Source organism: Oryzias latipes, chromosome 3 (genome assembly GCF_002234675.1).
Source record: "Oryzias latipes chromosome 3, ASM223467v1".
NCBI classification, from domain to species: Eukaryota; Metazoa; Chordata; class Actinopteri; order Beloniformes; family Adrianichthyidae; genus Oryzias; species Oryzias latipes.
Window position 1 is genome coordinate 23,692,674 of NC_019861.2, and position 25,463 is coordinate 23,718,136.

Here is a 25,463-nt window from a genome sequence, read left to right on the forward strand (position 1 = left end):
TCACAGCCAACCTGTATTATTGTTTGCTTTAAGTCAATGTGAACATCTGCATATAAGTGATCCATGGATATTGTTCCCAAGAAGATGCATTTTTTGAAAATTAATATTTTATGGATATATTTTCATAAGTAGCATGTTGCAATTGTTATGCAAATTCAAAGCAAGGCATCTACTATTGTGGAAGCTTTTATAGCTGACAAAAAGGAACAACAACTGAATGAAATAAGTGCTAACCACCTGCAAAATATACTTAGCGTAAAAGACAAAAACAAACAAAAACATCACTTTACGTTGCTTACTTTTTAAATCCATTTTTTGTATGAATAGTATTTTCTAAAATTATCTACACTGTATCACTAGAAATACCTTGAAACTTGATATATGCATTTATCATCAGTTTGGCTGATACTGTAATTTTTATTTAAGCTCCTTTGTTGTTTAGCACACTTTATGCAAACTAAATTAAGAGAAGTCAAGTTATTCTATTATTAATTTTAAAGCCTCCGAATGATTCAAATGAATCCAATTGTCTTTTAAGTTTATTGTAGTTATATGATAAAACAAAAGATAATGAAGAAATTAATATGTTACCATTTTTTATAATAATTGAGAAATTATAAACACAAGTTCTTCAAAGAAAACAGTACGTGAATTAGTCAAAATATTTTATGTTTTAGCCATTTCTATATTTTCATCCATATTGTTTCTTTCCCTCTCTATTCAATTTCCTGACAGTACTTTGATGTTAGTAATCTGTAAAAAATGCAGAAATGTCTATCATCTAACTTAAATCAATAAAAAAACAAGAATTCTTCCATAATAAATTTAGAAATACTGCATTAGTGCAAACTTTTTTAAGCAACAGAAAATTTTACCCTTTGAAATATAAACAGTGTTTTGCACTGAAAAACTGCACAGACAATCAAAGAATCTTAAAAATAAATAAAAATGTACCTGAATATTACCTGTTTTTATAGAGTAAATAGTGTTGAGTTCAATGATGACACAGAAAAGTCAGCTCTGGCAACACAAGCAGCTATCAACACCACAGGAATGCGTTTGTACAAAATGACTCAATCCCCACAAGCCCCTTTTTTTTAAAGTTCCCTTATGATGACTCAGTCATTGGCTCAACTACTTTAAAATCATAATGTTTCAACCTTAAAAGAGCAGCAAGTGACTTTGAATTTTGCTTCTTCCTGCAGTAGTTCTTACTCAACTGCATACAAAAAAAGGGGGGGAAAGGCCCAGCTTTTAATAATTCAGATGGTGTAGGCCTGAATTATTGATGCACAGGGGAGCACACACATTTGCTGGCATACTAACCGGAACAGGAAGGAAGTGGCTTGTCCCAGACACGTCTGTCCCCACTAAGACAGGTCAGTGTACTGCTGCCATGGAGACTGTATCCAGGGTAGCATGCATACAACACAAAAGTGTTGGCAAAATGACCATCATCCTGGATCTTGTAGCCGTAATCTGGGACCCCAGGCTCCTCACACTTGACTAGGTCAAAACCTAGAAAGAAACATCGTTAAGTAAAAAAGAGAGGTAGCCACCCACACAGGTACGCATTACAGACTTATCAGAACAGCTTGACATGAATCAAAACAGGGGGAATAAACATAGGATCAAAGCTTTTTTATTTTTATTTTTTTATTTGCTTTGTAGAAGTTGTGAATATAAATAGTGCTTCATGCAGAAAAAACAGTCAGAGTATCATTTTTTTTTCTTTCTTAAAGGTAGATACACCAGTTATGAATTTATTGCGTAGTATGCGACAAGATACAGTATGCTGAGGATTGTTGTTGGCTTTTTTTTTTCACAACTTGTACCTGCTTAGTGGTTATTTCTTCCACTGTTTTTCCTAAAGCATTTTCAGTTTGAAAGATTCTTCTTTGCTGGCAGAAATGTGATCTCTATGCAAAAGTTAGGGGTTGGATGTAGTTAAGGAGTCATTGTGGCTCATCTCGCACCATACAAAAGCTTCTGAATGACAGGATGAACCACCTTCAGGCCCCAGAATTTTTTCACAAGCCTTTTCTTTACAATTTTCTAGTTTCCTCTAAAGAAAAGGTTCAGCAATCATTTTATTTTAAAGTTATTATTCAGTGCTAAGATATGTACATTTTTATTTAAATCAGGACTGTTTGGTGTCAGATCGGCTTGTGTTATTTTAATCATTCCAAAATAATTCTTTTATGCATTTCCTCTGTCTATTAAACCACTGATAGGCTGAAAGAAAACTTCTGTAAACCTAACCTTCTTAAGCCTTTTTTTATACTTAATGCAAAATATCAAACAAAGCAAATCCAACAGTGCATTTTAGTTTAATCTACCATGTGAACCAACCAGCAGTCACCTCCAATACGATTTATTTCCCCAAAACACTTAAGTTCAAACTGTGTTAAATTAAACTACCGTAAATTCCGGGTTATAAAGCGCACCCGATTACAAGCCGCACCCACCTATTTTAACGTGCTTAAATATTTTTGTACATACACAAGCCGCATCAGTATACAAGTCGCTGCCTCGACAAAGCGCGTCCTGACTACCAGAGTGTGCATGGCTCATTACCACACTGTGGGCAGGTACTGGCCTTGTCTCAAACTCATGTATCTAATTACACCCACATCTGAAACAGCATGGACCTCTATTCTGTTCACAAGTTCCTCAGTTATGGGTTTTTTTATTTGATTTTTTTTTAAAAATTTTTAACTTATTGACAAACTAGGTATCATACATAAAATTACTAACAGTAACCATATAATCAACATTACATCCCTCAGTTATGATGAGGAAATTTACATCCGCGATCCCCCATTTCCCATGAGTCTTAGGGGCTAAAGGCGGGGCCAACGCCCGGCTCGCCACACTGTTGTTCGTGTTTAAGAATGAGCAAGGAGCAGCAGTGCATGGAGGGGTGAAAAGGAACAGCTCTCCTTCCACTTGTGTCGCGGCAGCATTATGGTACTAACGGGGCTGGTTAAAAAACATCAGTAAAATAGCGCGCGCCTCAGCGCGATACGCGCGCCTCAGCGCGATACGCGCGCCTCAGTGCGGCGCGTTCGTCAGAAGCTTCCTTTCACAACAAACACTTGTTGCTCCCCGGACGCCTCTGCGCTCCGCGCTCGCCAAGCGGGCTCCTTGTCTCCCCTTCCTATCCGAAAAGCTCACACGGCGGCTGTGAGCTTTTCAATGCAAAATTCCGCTCAGTCAGAAACCGTAAAAACGACCAAATGGATTTGTGTTTCCAGTCGTGTCCCGACAAAATAAAGGCTGATGTTATTCACACATATTTACGTGCAGCCAGCCGAGTCACTATGACTCAGAGGTAAATACACTTCTGAGCATGCGCTGTTCTCTCCGTCACGCAGCTGACCGGCATTTCCATTTACTGATGGGGGATTTTTTCACGCTGCTTTTAACGATTGCTTTTAACTTGAAAGCTTTATCATATTGTAGCGGCGATCAAGTGCACGTTGGGTCTAATGGCACCAAAGGATTCTGGGATGCGGCCGGGCATGCGTGTTTCTTTTTGTTGAACCATGACTGAAGTGTCTAAGACCTGAAGTGACATCCATGCTGTTTGGCTGCTCAGAGGTGTGTTAAAAAAAATGACTTGTGCTTGGTGGTGGATGGCGCATACAAAACCATTCACCGAGCCCGAATGTTCGTACATGGCGGCCGCCAATCAAATCCATAAACTAGCAGCGTCACAGAATAAGCCGCAGGGCTGTGAGCGCAGGAAAAAAGTAGCGACTTGTAGTCCGGAAATTACGGTAAACTGTTTTGTTAATTTGTTGCGACTAAATAGTTAGGAAAAACTTTGCAATTAAACATGTAATCTGGATTTAGAAAAGTGCGGTATTAATAAAGTTTATTATTATTATTATTATTATTATCTTGCTAGCACGTTTTTTGTTTTGTCCAATTATTGTATTTTCTGACACAAAACCCTTTGTTGTTGCAATTTTATTAGTTAGGAAACTGTTTAAATAACATTTAAAATTGTTTTTTGTACAGCATGTCTTTAAGTATGGATTGATTTGTTTAAATATATTTGAATTAGCAGTAACCACCCACCTTATTGTTAAGGGCTCCAATAATGTGTTCAAAGAAACAATTTTTTTTTTTACTGAATTGTGACACAAAGAGACAGAATCCATTGCCCAATAAAACTGTACTTTCCTACAAGTAATTGGAACTGTATATATTTTGTTAAGACTTTTATTTGTTTTACCCCGAGCTTCTTTTTGCTTGTAGATTTTGTGTTTCAATTTTGGCCATCTATGCATTTCTTTCATTTGTGTTTCCCTTTGGTAGATTAAAGTTGTTGGTCTATTAAATGAAGAATTTTATTTTCAACAGCTTTTTCCTTCTACCATCCTTTTCAACTTTCTAATAGAAATGGACCATTTCCTCATGCATGTAAAAAAAAAGGAGGAGCTGAACGAGGCAAAAGGGTGTCACCTTCATCATTTTCACTGACTTACAGACACAGGGTGATTCGCTGCTTTAAATGACACGCAGAGCATCTGTGACATCAATAAAAAATCCATCTTTGATTGTTTGTCCTTTCATGCAGCTGTTCTTCTACTCCAGATGTGTTATTAATTGCAGATGAATGGTCTTCTTATGGCTTTTTTGACTTACACTGCAGTCTTAGTAACCATCTTAACCATTTTTTTTAGGCATGTGGAATGTGCGTGCGAGAGGGAAAGGGAGCTATTTTTTAATAGGCTTCCTTTTCAAAAGCTACAAAATAACATTGTTGATGCAGAAATTTGTTTTTTTTTTGGTCTCCATTTACTTTTAATATTGGAAAAAAAAAACCTTAACAATCAACTTCCAAAGAAAGTGTAGAGAAGTACAGGTTTTTGGCTCAAGTGTTCTTGAAACTTTTTGACTGAAGCAGATTCAGAAGACAAAGGCATAACAAAACAAATGTGCTTTCCAAGGGAAAACATTGCTTTTCATAAAGTGATAACTCACTTGTGTAGGTGAGGCGAAAGCCCTGATTGGTTCCAGAAGCATTGCTGTTAAACTCCAGCCATAGGTTATTGGATGTACTGTTGATGACGTGACCAAACATGCCATCATGTGTGAAGTTCCCAAGCAGACGAGATGAGGCATTTTCTCCATCATATACCTTTTGATAGAAAAGAAAAGAACTGGGCTGAGAAAAACAAACATGACAAAGACAAGTACCTTTGCAGCACAGTAACTTAAAAAAGTTGTTAGAGTCGTAATTTGGAGATGGTCGATCTCAAGTGTAACCCGGCATCTATGGGAAAAATGTGTCATATTTTGCAGTTTGAAACTTTTTTAATGTATGTAAACATATAAACAATTTTATTTTTATTTTAGCCATCATTAATTATATTTTTGCATTGCATATATTTCACAAAATATATTTTAGGCAAAATGACATAGACAAAGGCAATTTTTTCCCCAAAAAATATCTTTAAAATTAATGGGCTATATGTAATATTTAACCTGTGACTAAATACTCTAAACCACATGTGTCAAACTCAGGACCCGCAGGCCAAATGTGACCCGCCATGTCATTTTTTGTGGCCGCGAGAGCATAAAGGTTTTTAATTTCTTAAAGTAAAAACAAAAGAAATTGGTGTGTTTTTATTCTTATCTAGAGGGAAATGGACTTGAACATATCAGATTGGTCAACTATACATGAGGACTTAAACACTGTCCATATAACCTAACCTGACAGAATCAAATGGAAAAGGATTTATGCCAGAGTAACAAGCAAACATATGTTTTCTATGCAACTGTAATTGTCACTTTAAAAACTTATAATAAATAAATAATGAGTTATTTAACATTAAGGAGTAGTTAAGTTTATTTTTCATTACATTTAGTTACATGTATAAGTTATATCTGGCCCTTTGAGGACAGCCGCTATGCTGATGTGGCCCTCAGTGAAAATGAGTTTGACACCCCTGCTCTAAACACTTTGTGCTTCTATGAGTTTGTTTAAGCACCAAGAGAAAGATTTCCTAAGATTTTCTACAGAGCAGCAGTAGGTTATTAGAAATTCACCTTTGAGTTGGGGGCGGGACAGTTGGTGTTGCATGAGCCCGCCCCTACTTCCTGTCATCCATCTGTTTACACTCTTTCCCCCTAACTTACAGCCCCTCACACCACCAGCCTAACATTACCGGTGCAACAAAAAGGTGAGCAACATTGGAGCTATGCAGCTACATATACTACATATATATAAATGGTACATAGAATAGAGGAAACAAAAAATAAAGAATGAATAAATAATAAATAAAACAATGTGTAAAATAATTGATTTGATATATGTTTATTTTACTTTTTTCTGTGATACTTTTCTGTATGTATATCAGTGGGAAGATAGAAAAGGGAAGTGGTCTTGACCAGTGCATGCTTATATTTGGCAGTCCCTGACATTTTCACAGATTGGTGGTGACAGGTCTGCAGGTGGCTGGGATTTTTAGAAAATGGACTGAGGTGAGGTAGCGTTCTATTTTTATTCACTTGGGAGAGTCTGAAGACACAACTCAGAATGCTGCTACATTCCACCAAGGGGGCGTGGATGGGATGCAGGCATAAATATATTCACGGGCGGTCAAAATAATAACAGTTTAAGTGGCATTCCTCTGGCCAACCTCTACTTTGTTTTACTTCTCCCTCCATGTTGCATTTTTTGATCCCCCCACTTCAACTTGGTTACGGTCTAGGTTTCTCTCTTCCTCCTGTGTTTCTGTAAAACTCAGTGTGGTTAATGAAAAGCCCTGCACCTCATAAATCAATATGTCACCATCTGCCACCCCTCCTCCTTCTGTCTGTCTCACTCCCTCTACTGTGTTCTCTTGCCACCTTTATTTTCATAACAACCTGTTCATGCTCTCATTTCATTTATTTCCCCTTTGTGAAAGAACATGTGTGTGTGTGTGTGTGTGTATGAATGACATCAGTTGCCATATTAGGAGATGTTTTTAGGCAAATTGAACTCGGTAAGGCCCTCTTTGGATGGTATTGGGGTGAAACCTCACCCAGATGCAAGAAGAATAGCAATGAGCTGATTCTATGTTCAAGGAGGTTTTAGCCTGGAGCTGGCTAACAGCTGTCAAACAAACAGTTTGTGTTTAGCTTTTAGCTTCAGTAACAGGAGCCAGCTCAGTTTCTGTGAGCCCAGAAACCCATGCGCAAAGATGTGTTAACTTTAATATCTTCCATCAGGTGTCAGTAGGTTTTACTACATTTTCAAAAGCATCTTACATATCATTTCCCAACTCTGGATTAAAGGAATAATATCCTCCACTGACCTCCAGACATATCATTGGGTAATTTCTATTGAAAAGCTTTAACAAAATTAGATATCTGACAGTAAAATGCACCACTTGTTGTTATTTGAAGTTTGACTCTGTCGTTGAATGTTTTCATTTTAACATGTATGTATTTTAGCCAGAAATAGTCTTTAGCGTGCACTGATGCTGGATTTGATATTCAGATCATCTGAACTCTTCTCAGTTGTGTCCCTGGCCTTTGCTTGGACTGAGCCAAGACAAACAAGTACGTTTGGAAAAATGTAGGAAAAAGAAAGTGGTAAAGATGGTTAGCCAAGCTACTCTTAATGTGACTTTTTTTAAATGTGATCTGCTTTCTACAAAAAAGAATTTGAACTTCAAGTAAAAAGATGATGTGACTTTTGGATAACAGAAACTTTGAACTTTTTCTGCTCAAATTACTCTTAACTAATAGCAAAAAAAAAAAAAAAAAAAAACTTCAGAAGTCTCCAGCTAAAAATCAAAATTAATTTAAAAAAAAGAGTAAAATTTGTGACACCTAAAACAAAAATTTTAGAAATAATTTATAGAACTAAAAAATAGAAAATATAATAAAAATCATAAATCTCTTAAATGGTGCAACATTTCTAGGAATATTGGAAAAAGATCAAAGACTGAAAAATATTGAAAAAAGAAATATTGAAAAACAAAAATATGTTATGAAAGTAAGATATTTTATTTAAATCTAAGAATTTTGAGAAGAAAATGTCAGCCTTGATCCTCTTTTTCTCTTCAATAGGTTTGTCACCTCCCTTCAGGAGGTTTATTTGAACATGTGTTACTGGCAGTGTTTCCAGCTTTGACAATGACACTGAGCTGGCCTAAAAGTCTGATGAAACCCTGCTCACACAATTTAACTGCAGTTATCCTGAGCCAATGCTCTGTGACTGATACTCTAAAATCTAACTGTCTTAACCATGCTGACAGGCCCAATAATGTCAAAAGACATTTGGTGCAAACAGTTTTAAGCTCTCTGTGGGACTGCATCACGGTTTTAAAACAGCTCACTCATATTCAGTCCGACTCATTTCAAGTGAATGTAACCTTTAGTGCATACAGCTGTTAGCTAAAAGGTTAAAACTTGGCAAATTACAGTTTGTAACATGTAGAGAGCTATCATACCTTTCAGGTTTCAACTGTCTAAAGAATAATAAATGCAGCAATAAAGACAATTTTGATTGTGAATTAATTGATTAAAGCAGTTGCATTTATTTATGTATTTTACGTGTACTTTGACGTGTTCTCCCTACCATGACAAAGGTGGATAAAGGTGAAAAGATTTCATGTAGTCCAAGGACACCAGTGAAGATCACAAATCATTGAAGAAAAAAGGTTCAGAGCACTGTCTAGGGGTCTAGATGACCCAACTCCCAACGTCAAAGTGCCTAGGATAGCACAAGGGTTAAGTCAGGAGAGGCATGCAGAGAGAGCAGAGCAGGAGGCTGAGGAGCAGTTGTTTTGAGTTGGAGCTGTGCTGGTTGGTTTGTTTCTTTTTTTGACTCCTTCTTGGTCCTCAGCAGTCTTATACTGCTGGGTTTTGTTATTTTAGTTTGGGGTTGGACCTTGGTAGTCCTTATTTGCGGGCTTTGTTTATTTAGTTTCAATAGTTAGATTTTGTTAGGCAGCCTTAGCAGGGAGCTGCTGACTGCGACGGTCAATGGGTCAGTTGTCTCCCTGAATTATTTCCTGTTTGGCCAAGGCTCCAATCCCTCTGTGTTGTCTTTTGTTGGGACCAGCACAGTAGCTATTTATTTCTTTTTGTTTTACAGGACACAGGTTATTTCTCCCACTTAATAAACTGTGTTCCTAAACTTATTTGGTGTCCATCGTTCATATGTTTTGGCTCCTTTGTGAATTCCCTTAGACTGGGACAGGTTTGCCTGTCGGGGGGCTGTAACAGAGGGGGTACTATTTTTCTCTGGTGACTAATAGTTTTCTTGTTTAACTAACTGCTATCACACCTGGAAAAGAGAATAAAAGCCTGAGTTAACCTTCAAGTAACAACAGTAATTGACCCAAGTGGGTTCTTTATAGGGTTAGTGGAAACTCAATTGATCTTTTCCTGCCTTTGCTTCCCATGTACTCTTTCAGCCATGGATGGCCACTGCAACACAAAAAGGATCAAGGTTAATAACCCTGATTGGGAGTTATTTCTTCTAGAAAAAGATGTTAAACACATTTATCAGGTAGGGAAATCCTTGAAAAGCATCACCATATACCTCTAACCTTGATTTTGCCACAGTTATAGGAAGGAATATTCATTTTAAGGGGCTTTTAAATCTTCCTTGTTTTTCATTAGGATATGCATGGTTTAAAAAGGATTTAAACTGCATTTAAAAGAAATTGCAAGACATATCTGACAAGTTATAAACAGTGAGAGCATCACTGAGGCTGAATAGCTTGTAAACTTACAAAAGCAATGGTAAAGAGCAGGTTTTCTTTTTTTCTTTTTATTATTTTAGTGTTGTTGCTGTTGTGTAAATTTGAATAATAATGATCATTTATAGATTTTCCTTAGCACAAATTGATATTGAAGTGCATGGACAGTCCATAAAAAAATAGACTAAGTGTATTACCCTAAATAAAACCCTTCTGTTTTTCTTGGCTGATTCACCTGAAGGTTTGTATGACATTTTTGGCATATTTGAGTCACTTCTTGTTCCTTTTCTAAGCACAGTTTGACTTATGTCAAACACAGAGTCCTCTGTTTAAGCAAATAGCATAATATACAGCAAGTAAAAAGATTGTGATGATCTAATTCGGAGTATCCACTGTGTGAGCGTGAATCCATAAATAAATTACACACTTATGGATTTTTCACCTAAGGGAAGATTTGCACAACTGCAGGATTGTGTATGGGACCCTATCTGAGGGGAGAGAGATGGGGAGCATACCTTCAGATAGTCTCCATCTTGCAGTAAGAAATTGTCAGCTTTCAGGCGGATTCCTTTGCCCTTTTCGGTTGTGATGCTGTAGATGCACTCATGGTTATTATCGTAGTTGGAGGGGAAATTTGGAGAGAGGAGAATGCCTTCTGATCCTTGTGCAGAGGTTCCACACTCAGCTACAGCCAAAGAGTAAAGCAAAAAAACAAAAATTAAAAAAAAAGGTAGAACAGGTAAAAACAACTGAGCTTTTCTTTTTCTTCCTTTTTCCTTCACAGCACATAGATGAGACACGGGCATGAAAAGGAAAAGAACAGCCGGAAAACTACTCAGCCTGAGTGGACATGATGACAGTAAAAAAAAAAAAAAAAAGTAGCCATATGCATTAATACAAAAGATAAGAGATGAGAAACAGTCTTAGCAGCAACGCAATTAAAGGAAAACCACAAGGAAATAAAAGAAAGGCAAAATGAAATAAAAAATCTGCAAAGAAGCATGTCTCCGTAAACTGCTAGCATAAGTTGATGCCCTAGAAATATCCCTGAATTATCCGACAGATACAGTGACTGTCAAAGTTAAAGGATTCAGCTAAGTGGTATTTTGTGCAAATAGAGTTTTGTCATATGTAAATGTGGGAAGGGGAAAAGAAAATAGATGAACAGGCTTTTAACCCATCTAAGCAGGACCACCAGTGTATAAATGGGAAGAAGAGAAAACTCAAGTAAGGAAGATACATACATAAGATAAATATGAAATCTTAAAAAAAAAAAATCATAAGTGTTGGATTTTTTTTGTTAACCTGTTACCCTGGGCATAAAATCAAAGACACAGCCAGCATTTATTTTACATAAATTCTTTTTAAAGTGAAATCAGCAATGCAGAGTGGGAGTGAGAGAATTACAAGCCTGCAAAAGGGAAAAAGAAAAGGATGAAAAGAGAGCTGGAAGAGCATAACAACGACAGGGGAGCAGATGAAGCAAGACGGCCGAGATTCTTTTGAAACTGCGCAGAAAGAAATTAGAGAAGAGAAAGGGGGGAGTAACAAAAGATGCAGTACTAACACTTCCCATAAAACATATAATGCCCTAATTATCTGCCCAAGAACTGTCCAAATAAAAGAGCTAGATGAAGAGAAACGGCGAGCTGGAAAGGGGATACTGAGCTAAAAAGAGAAACATTTAGAGAGGAAAGGGAGAGGGAGATGAACCCAATGCTTGTTGCCAGCTGCTGTTGCTTGGTTCCCTTTTAGTCAGGCTTGATCTCTTGACAGATAATGCTATTTTAGCTATTTCCGTCTGCTTTCTCCGAGGCTCGAGCATTACCAGAAGCCACCAGTCAGACTATCATAAATTAACAGTAGCATCCTAGGAAACAGTGATCTGCATCAAATTCCAACAAATGACAACCCTTCGATCAGAAAAATCCTGGCAAATAAAACCAACAGTCAGCCGGTCTCACAACAGTAAATTACGACTGAGTTAGCAATAAAGAACTAGTGACTTATAACCAGAGAAACACTGAGACGTTACCCCAAGGGTTTTTCTTGTGGCAAGAAAATGATTTGAAACTCAAACTTGATGTACTTTCAGTCACTAATGCATTAAACACAACAGGAAAACAACTTCTATCTTGATTACTGCAGTGTAGTTTGTAATATTTTACCAAAACAGAAAAAAGAAACAGTTTTTTATTGATGCCATGTGTGAAATGTCATTTAAGATTTTCACTGACAAGCTGTGCGTGTCAGTCTGACCGGTTTGCAGGCTTACCTATACATCTCGGCAGTGTGTTGCTCCAGACTCGCCTGCCACCTCCAAGACAAGTGATTTTGCTGTCTCCCTCAAGTCTGTATCCGTGGAAACAAGAGAAGGCCAGCGAATCTCCAACTCCAAAGCTAAATCCTATCCTCCTGCTGAATGCCGGCACACCTGGATCCTCACACGGCTCCAAATGATACTCTATAAATCCAGGAGAGATAGATAACTGTGAAAATATGACCAGTCTTTTTTTTAATTAAAAAACAAACAAACATTTAAAGCTTTGAAGTTTGCTAGAATATGGGATATTTCTCTAATGTTAACCTATACATGCAAAAAATGTGCCATTCCTTATTTAAACAATATGAGGTATGTATAACTTGAAAATCAAATCGAGGGACAGCAAGGAAGGCTTATTTATGAGGCAAAAATCATACGCAGGGTGATTTTCAGAAAAATAGGATAAAAACCACAAATTTTACAATTAACTCAAAATCTAATTTAAATGGTAGTCCATTAAAAATAAAATCTAAAAAAAAGATAAAACCCTTTTAGCTGTAAATGTTTTAGGCTGGACGATAATTGAGTCTTGTTTATATTAGCTTTTAAAGAAAAGATATCCCTGACACTGAGCAAAACAACTAACTCTTTTAATGAAAATTCTATTTTTTGTCAGCTTATCAAAGATGAGGCATTTTTGTCAAACCAGAACATGGTGTTAACAGAGCCAGCTTTTGCCAAACCTCATGTTTCTTTGCCAGTGTTTGTTTTACTCCATAGATTTGTTTGGTGTCTCTGTCAAACCTGACCAGTGATGACATGTAATGTGCCTCATGCTCCTTTAGGTGTGCAGACTCAATGTGGCCTAAATAGATAAATGGAATTCTATTCAATGCAAACCCTCTCTCCTTGAAGAGATGGCTTCTATCCCACTTCAAATGGATTAGTGTTTATATGTGGAAATATGGATACATTTATTAGCATGGAAATCCTGACAACCCGCAGATGACAGCTGCAGGCAGTACGGCAGACTAACACACTTCTTTGTTGATGCTTTACTGCTGCTACCCCTTTAAAATCCCACAGTGACCTTTTCAGTTAGTCAGATCCCCAACTACCCTAATTAGTTCAGTCCACAAAAACATAAAACTAAAAACATTCTGATATATTAATAATAAAACTTATGACCATGTTAATATAAAATTTGATATGAACAGATGAGGTTTAATGGCTGTCAAAAGGATCACCCAAATTTTGTTTGTTTTTTTTGGTCTTACATGAATCTAATATAACCGTGATTAAGTTAGGAAATATGAAATGATATTTGATTTAAAAAAAATGTTTTACGATCAAGTAAATTGATATATATATATATATATATATATATATATATATATATATATATATATATATATATATATATATATATATATATATATATATATGGGTAGTTTAACTGAAAAAAAAAGTGATTGACTTGGATTTTACTATACAATTTTACTATACAATTGTTAACATTGGATGCATTTAAACTTAACAATTCCCTTTTTTTGCTTTAAAAAAATATTGGAAAATTAACTGAGATCATTTAACACTTTTATTATTGACATCATTTAAAGATTTAGAAATTGTTAGCAAAAAAGCTAAAGGGAAAAAAGGTAAATAAAACTAGTAAAATGGATTGAAAATGTACATTAACTTAATAACTGTTCAAAAGTTTTTTTTTTATTCTTTAACAAGCAATGTGGGTAAAGAGAAAACCAAAGCTGAGCTAACACATTAATCTATCCGACTTAGCATTGTTTTCTTTTTTAAAAAATATATTTTTAGCTAGTGCTTTGACATTAAAACAGAGTCATTTGAGTTTATGGACAAACTTTGTACTGCAGTCTTTTAAAATGTGACTCAAATTTCCAAGTGTCAGCCAATCTGTTTCAGTTGTTTTAGCCAAGAATTAAAGCATACTGTGGTACAGATAGAGCACTGGTAAAAATAAATAAATAAATAAACAAATAAATAAAGGAAATGTCAATGATGCCCTCACAGCTTCCTCTGTTCTCATCATCATCAGTACTGTAGTCGATATGATTCATAAAAACCCTGAAAGTCATATTGAAAAAAAGACGCTGAATGGGTTTATTTAAATGATCTATATTTACCTGACAGACTTTAGTTTGTTCAAATAAATTGGAAATCTTACTCCAATATAGTTGATCACAGAATTTCACAGTAGTCTGTTATACATTAGGGATGCTTAATTTTGGAGTCATGGCCACCACTTTTATGTTTAAAAATCATATGTGGTCAACAGAAAATTAAGTCATTTATTAAACTGAAATACATTTAATTGGTGCCAGTCTGTGCCAGCTAATAAATAGAAATCCTAGAACTGCAATGTTTTATTTCTATTTTTCCTTCAATAATATTTTATTCATACACACTTTTGCTAAAGTTCGCAAAGAAATGAATTGAAAAACTTAATCAAATCTTCATATTTATATATATACCTTTTTTTTTCGGATTTAAAATGACTTAGGCTGCATATCTACATGGGTACTTGCCAAAAGACCCTGTTGCTGACTAACTTTTTTAATGTCTCATTATGCCATTCTATTAAGGTGTGTCAATTTAATATATGTTTAAAGTTTGTTAATCAAGAACAAATATTTTGCATCTAGATCAACATCTTTTTAAGATGCATTTAACAATACAATTCATAATGACCTTGTGTGAAAATGTTCTGGTTAGATAAATGCTCATATAAAAAAGTGCTACACTTCAAGATTCAAGAACAACTTTATTAATCCCCGAGGGGAAATTTAGTTTAATCGTGAATATTATATAAAGCTTTAGTTTAGACCACATTTTGGGCTAAATTCCAGCTTTTTCGTATTATGTGATAATGTGCAGGGAGTAGGTATTAAATGAGGTAAATCTGTGAAAAAGCAAAAAAAGAAGCATTAAATCTTGCAAGCTTCATTAGCACTGAGGCTGTAGGCATTTTACCAACCATGAGATGCATAATATCTGTACCGATCTATCAAAGAAAATTATTCATATAGATTACATGTACAAAATAGAAGATAATAACATACATCTGGTATTCTTACCTGAGAAAGTAATATTAAAGCCTTCATAGCTCATCGAAAAATCTGATATAAATCGCAGCTGAACGCTGTAGTTCCCAAAAAGTCCAGCCTTAACACTTGGAGGCAGCACGGATCCAGTAAGTCGACCAACTGGAACCAAAAAATTGCCATCCTCCGTTATAGACAGGTAGTCATGGTTCTCCTCCAGATGAAATTTATGGAACACCAGATGGACTCCTGCGTGAACAGAAAGCAAGACTAATGAGCATTTAAGCTGATATACAGATTCCTGAAGAATTCTTTAATAACAAAGAAAAAGTACAGAAAACAGATAAACCGTGTAAACAGATGACTGTTTCAAAGGTTGGATTTCAAATGTCACTAGGTTAGATTTTAGCCCCTTTAGCCCATCTTACCCCATGTATCCTTTTCAGGGTCACAGGGTTGCCAGAGCCTACCCTGGCTACTGTTGGCCAAAGGCGGGGCACGGCCTGGACAGGTCGCCAGCCTTTCGCAGGGCCTCACAATATCTCATCCATACACACTCGCAGTCATACCTCGGGTCAATTAAGAGTAATCAATCTACCTATGAAGCATGGGAGGCAGCTGGAGTGCCCAGAGAAAACCCATGCATGCAGGGAGAGAACATGCAAACTCCACACAGCCGGAATTTGAACCAGCGCCTTCTCACTGTGATGTGAAAGGACTAAACACTGTGCCACCGTGCAGGACGTAAACAAATATGTCAAATAAATTAAACACAATTGAGTATTCGGTTAAAGCACAGGAAATGGCATGTTATGCTATCAGATGTTATAAACATTGATGGGCAATTAATTTTAGGGTTATTACAAGCTCTTTCAGGGTAGCGTATTTCAAGAGATGCTCATAAATGGTAACATGAGATGACATTCATCATGGTATACTCTTTTTTTTATTTTTATGAAGGTAGAAATCAGAGCAGTAGGTTTTACGCATTTTATTTTAATTTTTTTTGTGTGTGTCTGAGTTGTCTTACCTTTCCCATGGGAAACCTCAATTGTCCAGGTGCAATTTAAAGAGTTAGGATAGAAGTCAGGGAAGCCAGGAGAGAGAATTGTCCCAGTTTTACCAAAAACATAGCCTCCACAAAGTGCTGCAGGAAAAAAAAAAAGATACAAAGACATTGTTTGCTTATAACCAAAATCTATGCAAAACGTCTAAAAACCAAGGGCCAAGCAATTTCTGAGAAAAACTTGAGCCTTTAAAGAATGAAAATATTGTGCCTTACGTAAAGTTACAAAAAAGTGGATCATTTTTTAACAATCACATTTTAACCACAGAGGCGGATTTAGGATGGGTTTGCTTTTTGCTTTTATGTGAGAAAACATTGTTTCCTACTACGCTGTACACACAAACAAAAAAAAAAAAGAAAACAACAAAAGAAAAACAACAAAAACATATTGTTTTTATATTACCTTACAATTAAATAGCTACATTTAATACTGTGGCAGTTTACCCTGATTGAAACTCCACACAGGAACTCAAACATACAGACACACACATCATATACTCAGGGACTAAGCTAATGCTGGTTCGGTGGGTGCACACATTCAACCATTTAAAACATCTTAGCAAGTTCCTGATAGCAACACACACTGATATACACACTGTTAACTCCTTTATTCCTTTATTATTTTGGGTGCTTTGTTTGGGTGTCTTATGTTTATGTAATTTTGTATGTCTTGCTGACTTGTGTCTTACCTTTTTCAGTTTCACTTCCTGGGTCAAAGGACCCGATCTCTGGGTTTGGTAGGCTTTTGTAGGGCCTGACCAAAAATCAACAATTAACCTCAACTGAAACCACCTGGCCCAGGGGAGGGGCCATGTCTTATAAAAGAGTGTGAATTTTGGTTCATGGGGGAGGTAGTTTGGGTTTCAGAGCATGTATGGACATTGCTGCTGGTTACCTGCTGTAAAATAAAAATAACAGCCATTTTCCCCATTCACAAAAACCTTGTGGAGTGGTATTTATTGGTCTTGCCTTGGACCTGTCGGTCTCACTCCGGACAGGAGCGTGACAATACAAATAGCTAAACCTACCAGAAATAAAGGTTAGAGCAGTTCAAGATGTCAGGCACTTATGTACAACCATTTCTGATACCTTTAATTTCTTTAAGAAGAAAAAAGACATCGCCCATTTCCCAATAATTACTTTTTATGCAGAATGTCCTTCAATAAAATACTCATAGAAATGACATACATACCATTTTCATCTGTAGAGGAGCAAGAAAATATTTGCTCTGTTACTACTATTATAAAATCATTACCCTTATTGTGAAAAACCCTACCTGGATGGGAGAAGTACTTTTCTAAACAAAACATTTCCTGGAACAGCATGCACTGAACCATAAATGCCAATTTCATCAAATTGTATTGCATAAAAGAGGAAAGCAGATCTGTCTCAGATGAACAAATCAGGTTAAAGAGCTAAAGAGACATAATTAAAAACAAATATGCCCAGTTTTTTCCGTATCTCATCCTGAAGAAAATTGAAATTTGATATACACTACAGAAATAGATTAGAAATCTAATGAAGAATAAAGAAGGGCTTTCAGATCATTAGCTCCTCCATTCAAAACAATGTTGAAAACTTTTATGGTTAACCATGAATTCTGCCATTTGAATTGGTTTGGAATGTTGAAGGTGTGATGCTTGAGGATGAGGCATATGCAGTATGTTAGGCCTGCACAATATACCGCAAATTTATCGTTATCGCAATATCAAGCAGTGCAATATCCATATCACAAAAATCAGCAAAAATTGCAATTAATGGTTACCTTAAATGTGCTAAAACAATCCTATGGCAGCTTGAAGCATTTAATGGATCAAATAAATCCATTTATGCATTTGACCGATTGGATGGACCTTTTCCGATGTTGACCAATCAGATGAGCCCCTTTTATGTTAGATTTTTGCCTCCTACGTCAACGAGGGTCATTTGGAGTATAATTTTTTTAAACCGTTGCAATGAAATAGTAATGATGTTTTTGATTGTTTTGCTATTTGTTCATATACCGCAAATTATATCGTTATCGCAATATTGATCACTATTATCGCATATCGCAAGTTTTGCTCATATCGTGCAGCCCTACAGTATGTTCAGTGAAAAAGACAATTGCTCTTTTAGAACATTACCAAAATGGTAATATTAACTGACAAACAACAGTATAATCAATGCATCAATACAAACATCCCTTTGAGAGGTTTTCAGAGGAGAAGCAGCTCTGCAGTGCCAACAAAAAGAAAAACCTTTGGGTGATAGAGCTGAGGACAAAGACACGGGACAGACTAGTGGTTCTGTCTCAGTGCTGAGATCTATTTACATTAATGTATACTGAATCAATACTGTCTCTTCTGTTGGTGTATATTAGATTCATTTATAAGAAAGATTTTATTAACACCAAATTAGTGGAAAATACAAAGGTCCTAATGCCCTTGTAAAAATACGATCGATTTTACTTAAATATGATTAAAAGTACAGAATGTTAGGCTACCAGAACATGATCATCTTGTTAATCTACCATTATTCATGTTCTTTTCTTTACCAAATTAAATATGTATTTTGTGATTATGTTGTGATCACAAACCAGCTTCTGCTTGATTACTTCAAAATGATTGCTTAGTCTATGGTGCAAAGTTTTCATCAGTATTTCTAATTACCAACTTATGAAATTAAACCTGAGTTGACAGCATAACACACTTAAGTAGTTGCTTTAAACTGATCTGAACCTACAATCCTGCATATAATCTTGCATATATTTGGATGTTTTTCTTAGGATAATAGCATTCTTTGGGGTTCGTGGGCTGCGTCCCTGTCGGTTCATTCCAAATAAACAATCTGACGTATTTTCTACAGAAGTTTCCGGCCATTGGATATGAGTCACTTATTTCCTGGAGATCTAATATCTATTGTCATTTGATCAAAATAAAATGGTAAGTACAGAGAAACACTATGCTTTGTGCAACCTAATCTCTTATTAGCCGAGTTATGGTTCTCGTAACTACTTCAACACTCTCGAATCACAGGACAAGAAGATACACAACTTAATGATCCAACCTTGTCAAAAAAACCAGAGTCTGATCTTGGCTTTACAAAGAGCCTTGACATTCTTACAAAAAGTAAGACTTTGACTTTGGTCACTTCTTACTTGTTACTGTCTTGACACTATCTTTAAACTTTTAAGATGTCATGACACTATCAGCATTTTCCCTGCTAAATAAAAGAGCAGCCGTTGTTCTCCGATGTATGTGGAAATATTGCTGATGTGTAGGAAAAACTTGGGAAGTTTAACTCCAACAGTTTTCTAAGACACAAGTTAAAAGTAATAGAACAAGAAAGCTTTAAGGATGGCAGCATTACAAGAGCCACGTCATACCCAAAAAGTATTACTGTTCCCAATTTTCTGTTTAGGTGAAATAGAGAAGCATCGGCTGTAATAATGTACATTGCTAAAACTACTTCACCCTATGGTAGTGCACTGTCTAGTTACTATTTGAGTGTAATACAAAGCTGTAATTTACAGATTAATAAAATGGATTTATACAAATCTTATTGATACGTATAGTACAGCTTATATGACCTTACAATGATGACATACTTTGATCAAATCTTGCATAATGTCATTTGGAAGGTACAAATCTTTTCGTGTGACAGCTGTCTGGTGACATGAAATCCTAGACTGAAATCTGAAATGTCCCTGTGGTCATGCGATATGACAGGTTGCATGAGATGGACTGCCCCTGCAGGAATTCACAGGGGTGCACTGTTTGAAGGCATTCACAGCCTCTCTCTATATATATATATTCCAAATGATTGAAATTACAAAAATAATCTCACAAAATTATTGATTAGTTTTTACCAACAGATTCCCAGAAATGACTGTGAATAGACAGGGTGCTACACTTCAACAATTTTACAGTGCCTCTCAGCTCAGTAAACTGAACAAACTCACACGAGAACCTAAAAGGAACTTGAAGCTCACCTGAGATGCAACACATTCATCGTGGATAAGCCTGGCTTCTCTCAAGACGAAAGAGCCCCTACTAACTAATCTGGTTGTTTTTTGTTGCGACCATTCGGGCTACGTCGTTTAACAATCTCGCTGGCATTGTTAAAAGATCAGATTCTGTGTTAAACAGGGATATACTGACAGATCATACCTTTATTGATTAAAATGCTTGTTTGAAATCCCATTTGATTGTGTTTTTAAAACCTTAGTCCCACCCACTCCCTACCTTATTTGATGCAGACAAAAGGTTTATTGACTGCAGGTTTGCCATCAGGCTTTCACTAGAATTGTATCTCTGAGACTCTGCATTGAATGCTTTGGCCTTTAATGGTCCTCACCTGACCCAAATAAAGTCCAAAATCTCACACATGACAGCATTTGGAAACCACTAAAGGGAAATAAGAGACGTGAGCGTCAAGCCATTAGTCCTGCACAAAAAGACATTTAATGCACACATCAGCTGGAAGACAGGAAGGTAATTTCCTGGAGTGCCAACTGTCATTCCTGCTGCTTATGCTTCACTCTGGACCTCTCTAAGGCCATTCCCAAGGCTGATTTAAAAGCTTTAGACAACTCATCTCTTTCTTAAAGATTCTTTTTTTTTCTTAAACATTGTTCTGCACTTTACAACCTTGCACACCATGTTTCCTGGAGCATCCTTGCCTTGGATCTGTCTACATTACAGAAAACCTGTGCTTATGCAGGTGGGTTCAGCATTAGGTCAAGCTAAACTAAGACCATAACGTTTTCTACCTGGACTGATAATCAAATACATTCACAAGAGTAAATTACTAAGTAAATACCACAAGTACTGTGATTCTGCAGTATCCACCAAGCTTCTGCTTTATGTTACTTATTGCATGCTCTTTAAGATGTTACTGGGATAAGATCACAAATTTTTTGAGAAGCAAAAAGAACAAAAAATGTCTACCTGTTGAAGGTATTTTAAAGGTATGTAAATGTAGTCAGTATTTGTCAAATACTGGGTACCAGTCCAATTACATTTATTTATATTTATTATTGGGTATATGTCCATGCTCTGTTGGAGCCTAACCTAGATGTTGTCTACTTTATTAACCTTTCTATTGTAAATGCGATTTATGATTTGGCAAAGCCAAAATGATAAATCTATTAGCAGAGAAATCCAAATCATATCAATCTCTAATCTTTTAATTTGTTTTCCACATGTTTTGGTTTAAGTTAAGAAAATTAGATTTAGAAAGTTCCTGCAGATTATGCGCATCAAAGAAAGCTGTAACTTCTACATTGAAATGTGTGGTGAAGCTCATCTTTTTCACAGAGTAAGAATAAACTTCATCAAATCAAAACTTTTTTAAGAGGACACATTCTCAAACTCAGTGCAAAGCGTTGTCTAAGACAGTATTGATTTGATTATACACTCCATAGAAACGTTCACTGGTTCACAGTCAGTCTCACCAGTGGATAAAGTGTACCACTTTAAAAACAGTCTACTCCTAAGTGGAGCCAAGAGAAGAGAAAATAAATGTCAAACCAGCAGCTGCAAAATGTTTACCTCCAGAAGAAACAGTTAAGTGTACATAAATTCTTGAGCATAGAACACACCTTTGTGTTTATGTACAACTATGTGTGTCTGTCTGTGGTCTCTGTTGGGAAGATGGCTGGCATTTTTGTATATAAAAGTAAGTGCTATCTCAAAGGAAAAGGCTAACAACTGGGGTTTAAGATTACATTCCTCGGCGATCGAGTTTAAAATTATTATTCTAAGAACCCAAATCCCTCTACGGCAAGTTAATACAGAGATCTGAAATGAAAGATACATTCGTACCATGACAACTAGGAAGAGCGTGACTCCACTGATGATTCTGCTCACAGACAATTGGCTCTTCATCGCTTAGTGTGTATCCAGGGTCACATGCAAATGAGACACTGGAGCCAATAGCAAAGTTGTTGCCATGGCGACGACCATTGACTGGGATTCCAGGATCGAGACAAGAGTCCGATTCCATATTCACACCTGAAAATCAACACAAACACATCCGAGTCAACAGGCTGAATGAAGCAGACGTGTCCGTAAAAAAACATTTGTCATAAAAGAGTCAATCAATCCTACTTTCATATCTGATGCTGAAGCCTGCTGCTGAGCGGCTGTTGTCTGTAGTGAACAGCAGGAACAGGAAGTTGGATGTGGAGATCAGGAAACGGGGTGCTTGGGTGCCACGGTATTCCCCGATCAGGGGAGACGAGGCTGAAGACCCATCTCTGATCTCTAGTGTGTCATAGCTGACTTCTGTCTGGAACCTATATTGACAAATAGAAAAGGAAATACTACACATGGAACAACCTCAAATGTGTAAATATCATCCTTAACTATACAGAAAATGTAGCTAAGCATTGAAGATTAATACATGGAAAATTGATTTTAACGTCTGCAAAACAGAGTAGCCAGCAAATCTAAGAAATGTATATGATGGATAAACATTCACTCACAGGAGTGTCTGGTGGTTTCTGAAAATTTTTGTAAAGTTTTAGAATCAGTCGTGCATAAAAGTGGGAAAAACTGATGAACCTAAAAAGCACACTGTTGGAACAATATTTTCACAGCTAATTGAAAAATATACTATTATCTGGAATAAACATGTAGATTTAGGCCAATATCTTAAAAAAATAATAACATAAATAAATTCACCTGTACACCACACCCCAAAAAGACAAATGTTACCTACAATGGTTTCTGGTTGGTGTGTATTCATTCATGGCTTGTTTCCACATTAATGGTTAAGTCAAAGGAATCTTGCATTGCAATAGGAAAAATCGTATATAATAATAAATATGTACTGTATATAGTTTAATCCAGCTTTCCAGTGCCACTATTAAGGAAAAACATGACTGACTGGATAATCAAACCAAATGAAAATGCTGATAGCAGACATATTTTAAGACAAACTAAAATAAGTTTGACAACACACTTTTTTGTGAAACTAAAAAAAAAACATTACTTGTCAAAGTGTATCTTCACAACTTGGTCTGTTTGTGCTTCAATCACCCACTGGCATCTCAGAGAGTCTTTATAAAAAGAGGGCCAACCTGGAGACAGCACAACACCACTGGGGGCTGTGAGATGGCCTCCACAGGGAGCTGGAAGTAGATCAAGTTGCACAAAAAACACAAACATGCAAACAAGAGAATCAGAGAGAGAAATGAATCTTTTTTGTCTTGTAACTAATGCCGTAGGTCCTACTTGTGTCGTAACTGTGTTTTGGTGTGAGTACAAAAAGTATAAACACAAGTTTACTGTTTCCTAACAACTTTGTTAAAAATAAGCTCTTACACTAACTACCATTTCATTCAGTTTTATACACTGAGATATTGTGTTGTTAACCTCCCTTGGTTGACAGGTTTTTCTTATTATTTCTTGTTATTTCTTTGTGCTTTTCAAAACTCCAAGTACCTCACCAATTCCAATTGTTCTTTTAAGTCTGGACTCTAAGCACTTTTGTGACTTTTCTACACAGTCTGCATTCCCAATCAGCAGCACTTGGAAAATTCAATTCAGTTTATTTATAAAGTGCCAGTGCTCAACTGAGGTCATTTCAAGGCATCACACAAAATGGCAAAAAAGCATTTGAAGTAATCCACAAGAAACTAACCTCAGAAATACAACAGCTATAAGCTTTACCCATCTAATAGGATCGAGTCTCTTTTTTATTATTTCCCTATTTATTTTAAAATGACAATCTTACTCAATTCTGTTATTTTCTTAAAGCATTTTATCAACAACAGATACTATTTGATGATGTATTTTTGTCAATAAAACTAAGGTGCAAGCTAAAGAGACAGAAGAGCTGCTAAAATATTATGAAGCTCTCAATTGCTGCATTCACATGTTCTTATTATCACACCGTGAATACACACTTTTATTTCAGTCTGATTATACTATAATAAATGTAAAATATGTTATATGAACAGACACAGTTATCTTACTTTAAATAATCAAATCAAAAGCCGAGGCTAGAATCAATTAAATACACATGCAATAGGTTGGATGCATAAACGTGTTTGTGCTGCACAGTGAAAGCCAACTATTGTAATTTTTGGTTAGATTTTAATTGCAAGGAAAGCATTTTGAAATAATATTCACTATGTTCCAACAAAAGAATAGAAGTATTTCTGGTCACCGTCACAACGAGGTACAGCAGCAGACCAAACAACATTCCCATCTTGAATGATGCAGGTTACTTGATCGGACCCCTGTGCAAAAGTCACATAAAAAATCTGTTTAACTAATATCCATTTTCATGCCATCACCCCCCATTATTGTATTCATTACAAGAGGAAACAGTTATTAAAACAAACTGTTGAACTGGCTCTTTTTTATATAATTACCTGTGTCCTAATGAATCCTTGATCACAGCGAAAAACCACTGAGCTACCAAGCTGAAACAGGTCGCCATATCTTTGGCCATTGATGGGAACCCCTGGATCATGACATTCATTTTGACCAAATGCTAAAAGGGAAAAAAAAACAAAAGAAATCAATAAAGAAGTTCAAGTATAAATCAGGTCATTCAGGATTAAATGAGGACGGTAAAGCAAAACCAAAGTCCTTTAGAGATTATTAGAACTGAAATGCAGGTGCAATATTTCATTTTCTATACTCTCTGTGGACAAAAACATTCTTATAGAATGAACAATATGAACAATCTTTATGCATTTTCAAAAAATGTCCATAGCCAATCCCATATGTATTGAAAATTATATCTCTTAGTAAATATGCCATGTCAACTGATACGGAAAAATGAGAATTAAATGATCATTTTATGTATTCAACTCTGCCATATTTGGTTTATTTTATCCACATTCAGGAGATTAACCTGATCCAGTAGTTAGCACGCAAACTTACAAAGCATACGAAAGCATTTATATTTTTCTCTTTGTCAAATACGACCCTTAAATGAAGGCACAGACACAAGGTCACGTGGGAGGCAGTGTGAAATGGTGCAAAATGTCATGGTAATCACAGAAAATGAATCAGAGTCAGTCATCCAAAACTAGTTCATCTCATTGAAGGCAAATACACAGGCTCCAGTCAGGTTCAAAGACTGACAAGATGACAGGCTTAATAAGGCAAAGCTTGAGTAAGACACGCAAAAAGTGATCAGTCCAGCAGAACTAATCAAATTGGGACACAGGAATGCTGGCAGTTAGTTATCTAAGCACCATCCCTTTTTGTGCCACTTCTATATTTGATAAGTTTGAGTAGCTGCATATATTTTGGACATAAGATTCCATGTGTTATTGACATGGTTTTGCAATTATTTCTTTTCTACTGACAAAACATCTGACAGTTGTTGATCCATTCTGA

The 25,463-nt window shown here is 36.1% G+C and overlaps 1 protein-coding gene across 2 annotated transcripts in view; it reads right to left on the minus strand.

Annotated features, from left to right (window-relative positions):
- csmd1 (CUB and Sushi multiple domains 1) overlaps window positions 1–25,463 on the minus strand; it is a 416,037-nt gene that overhangs the window by 109,534 nt on the left and 281,040 nt on the right. For both annotated transcript variants that reach the window (XM_023953530.1, XM_023953531.1), the window contains 11 exons: window positions 24,485–24,606; window positions 24,277–24,349; window positions 23,098–23,236; window positions 22,212–22,399; window positions 21,927–22,115; window positions 16,087–16,203; window positions 15,090–15,305; window positions 11,992–12,180; window positions 10,232–10,401; window positions 4,996–5,152; window positions 1,327–1,518 (listed from right to left, as the gene is read on the minus strand). In XM_023953530.1, the coding sequence (XP_023809298.1) occupies window positions 1,327–1,518; window positions 4,996–5,152; window positions 10,232–10,401; window positions 11,992–12,180; window positions 15,090–15,305; window positions 16,087–16,203; window positions 21,927–22,115; window positions 22,212–22,399; window positions 23,098–23,236; window positions 24,277–24,349; window positions 24,485–24,606 (1,752 nt within the window). The remainder of the gene's footprint in view (window positions 1–1,326; window positions 1,519–4,995; window positions 5,153–10,231; window positions 10,402–11,991; window positions 12,181–15,089; window positions 15,306–16,086; window positions 16,204–21,926; window positions 22,116–22,211; window positions 22,400–23,097; window positions 23,237–24,276; window positions 24,350–24,484; window positions 24,607–25,463) is intronic.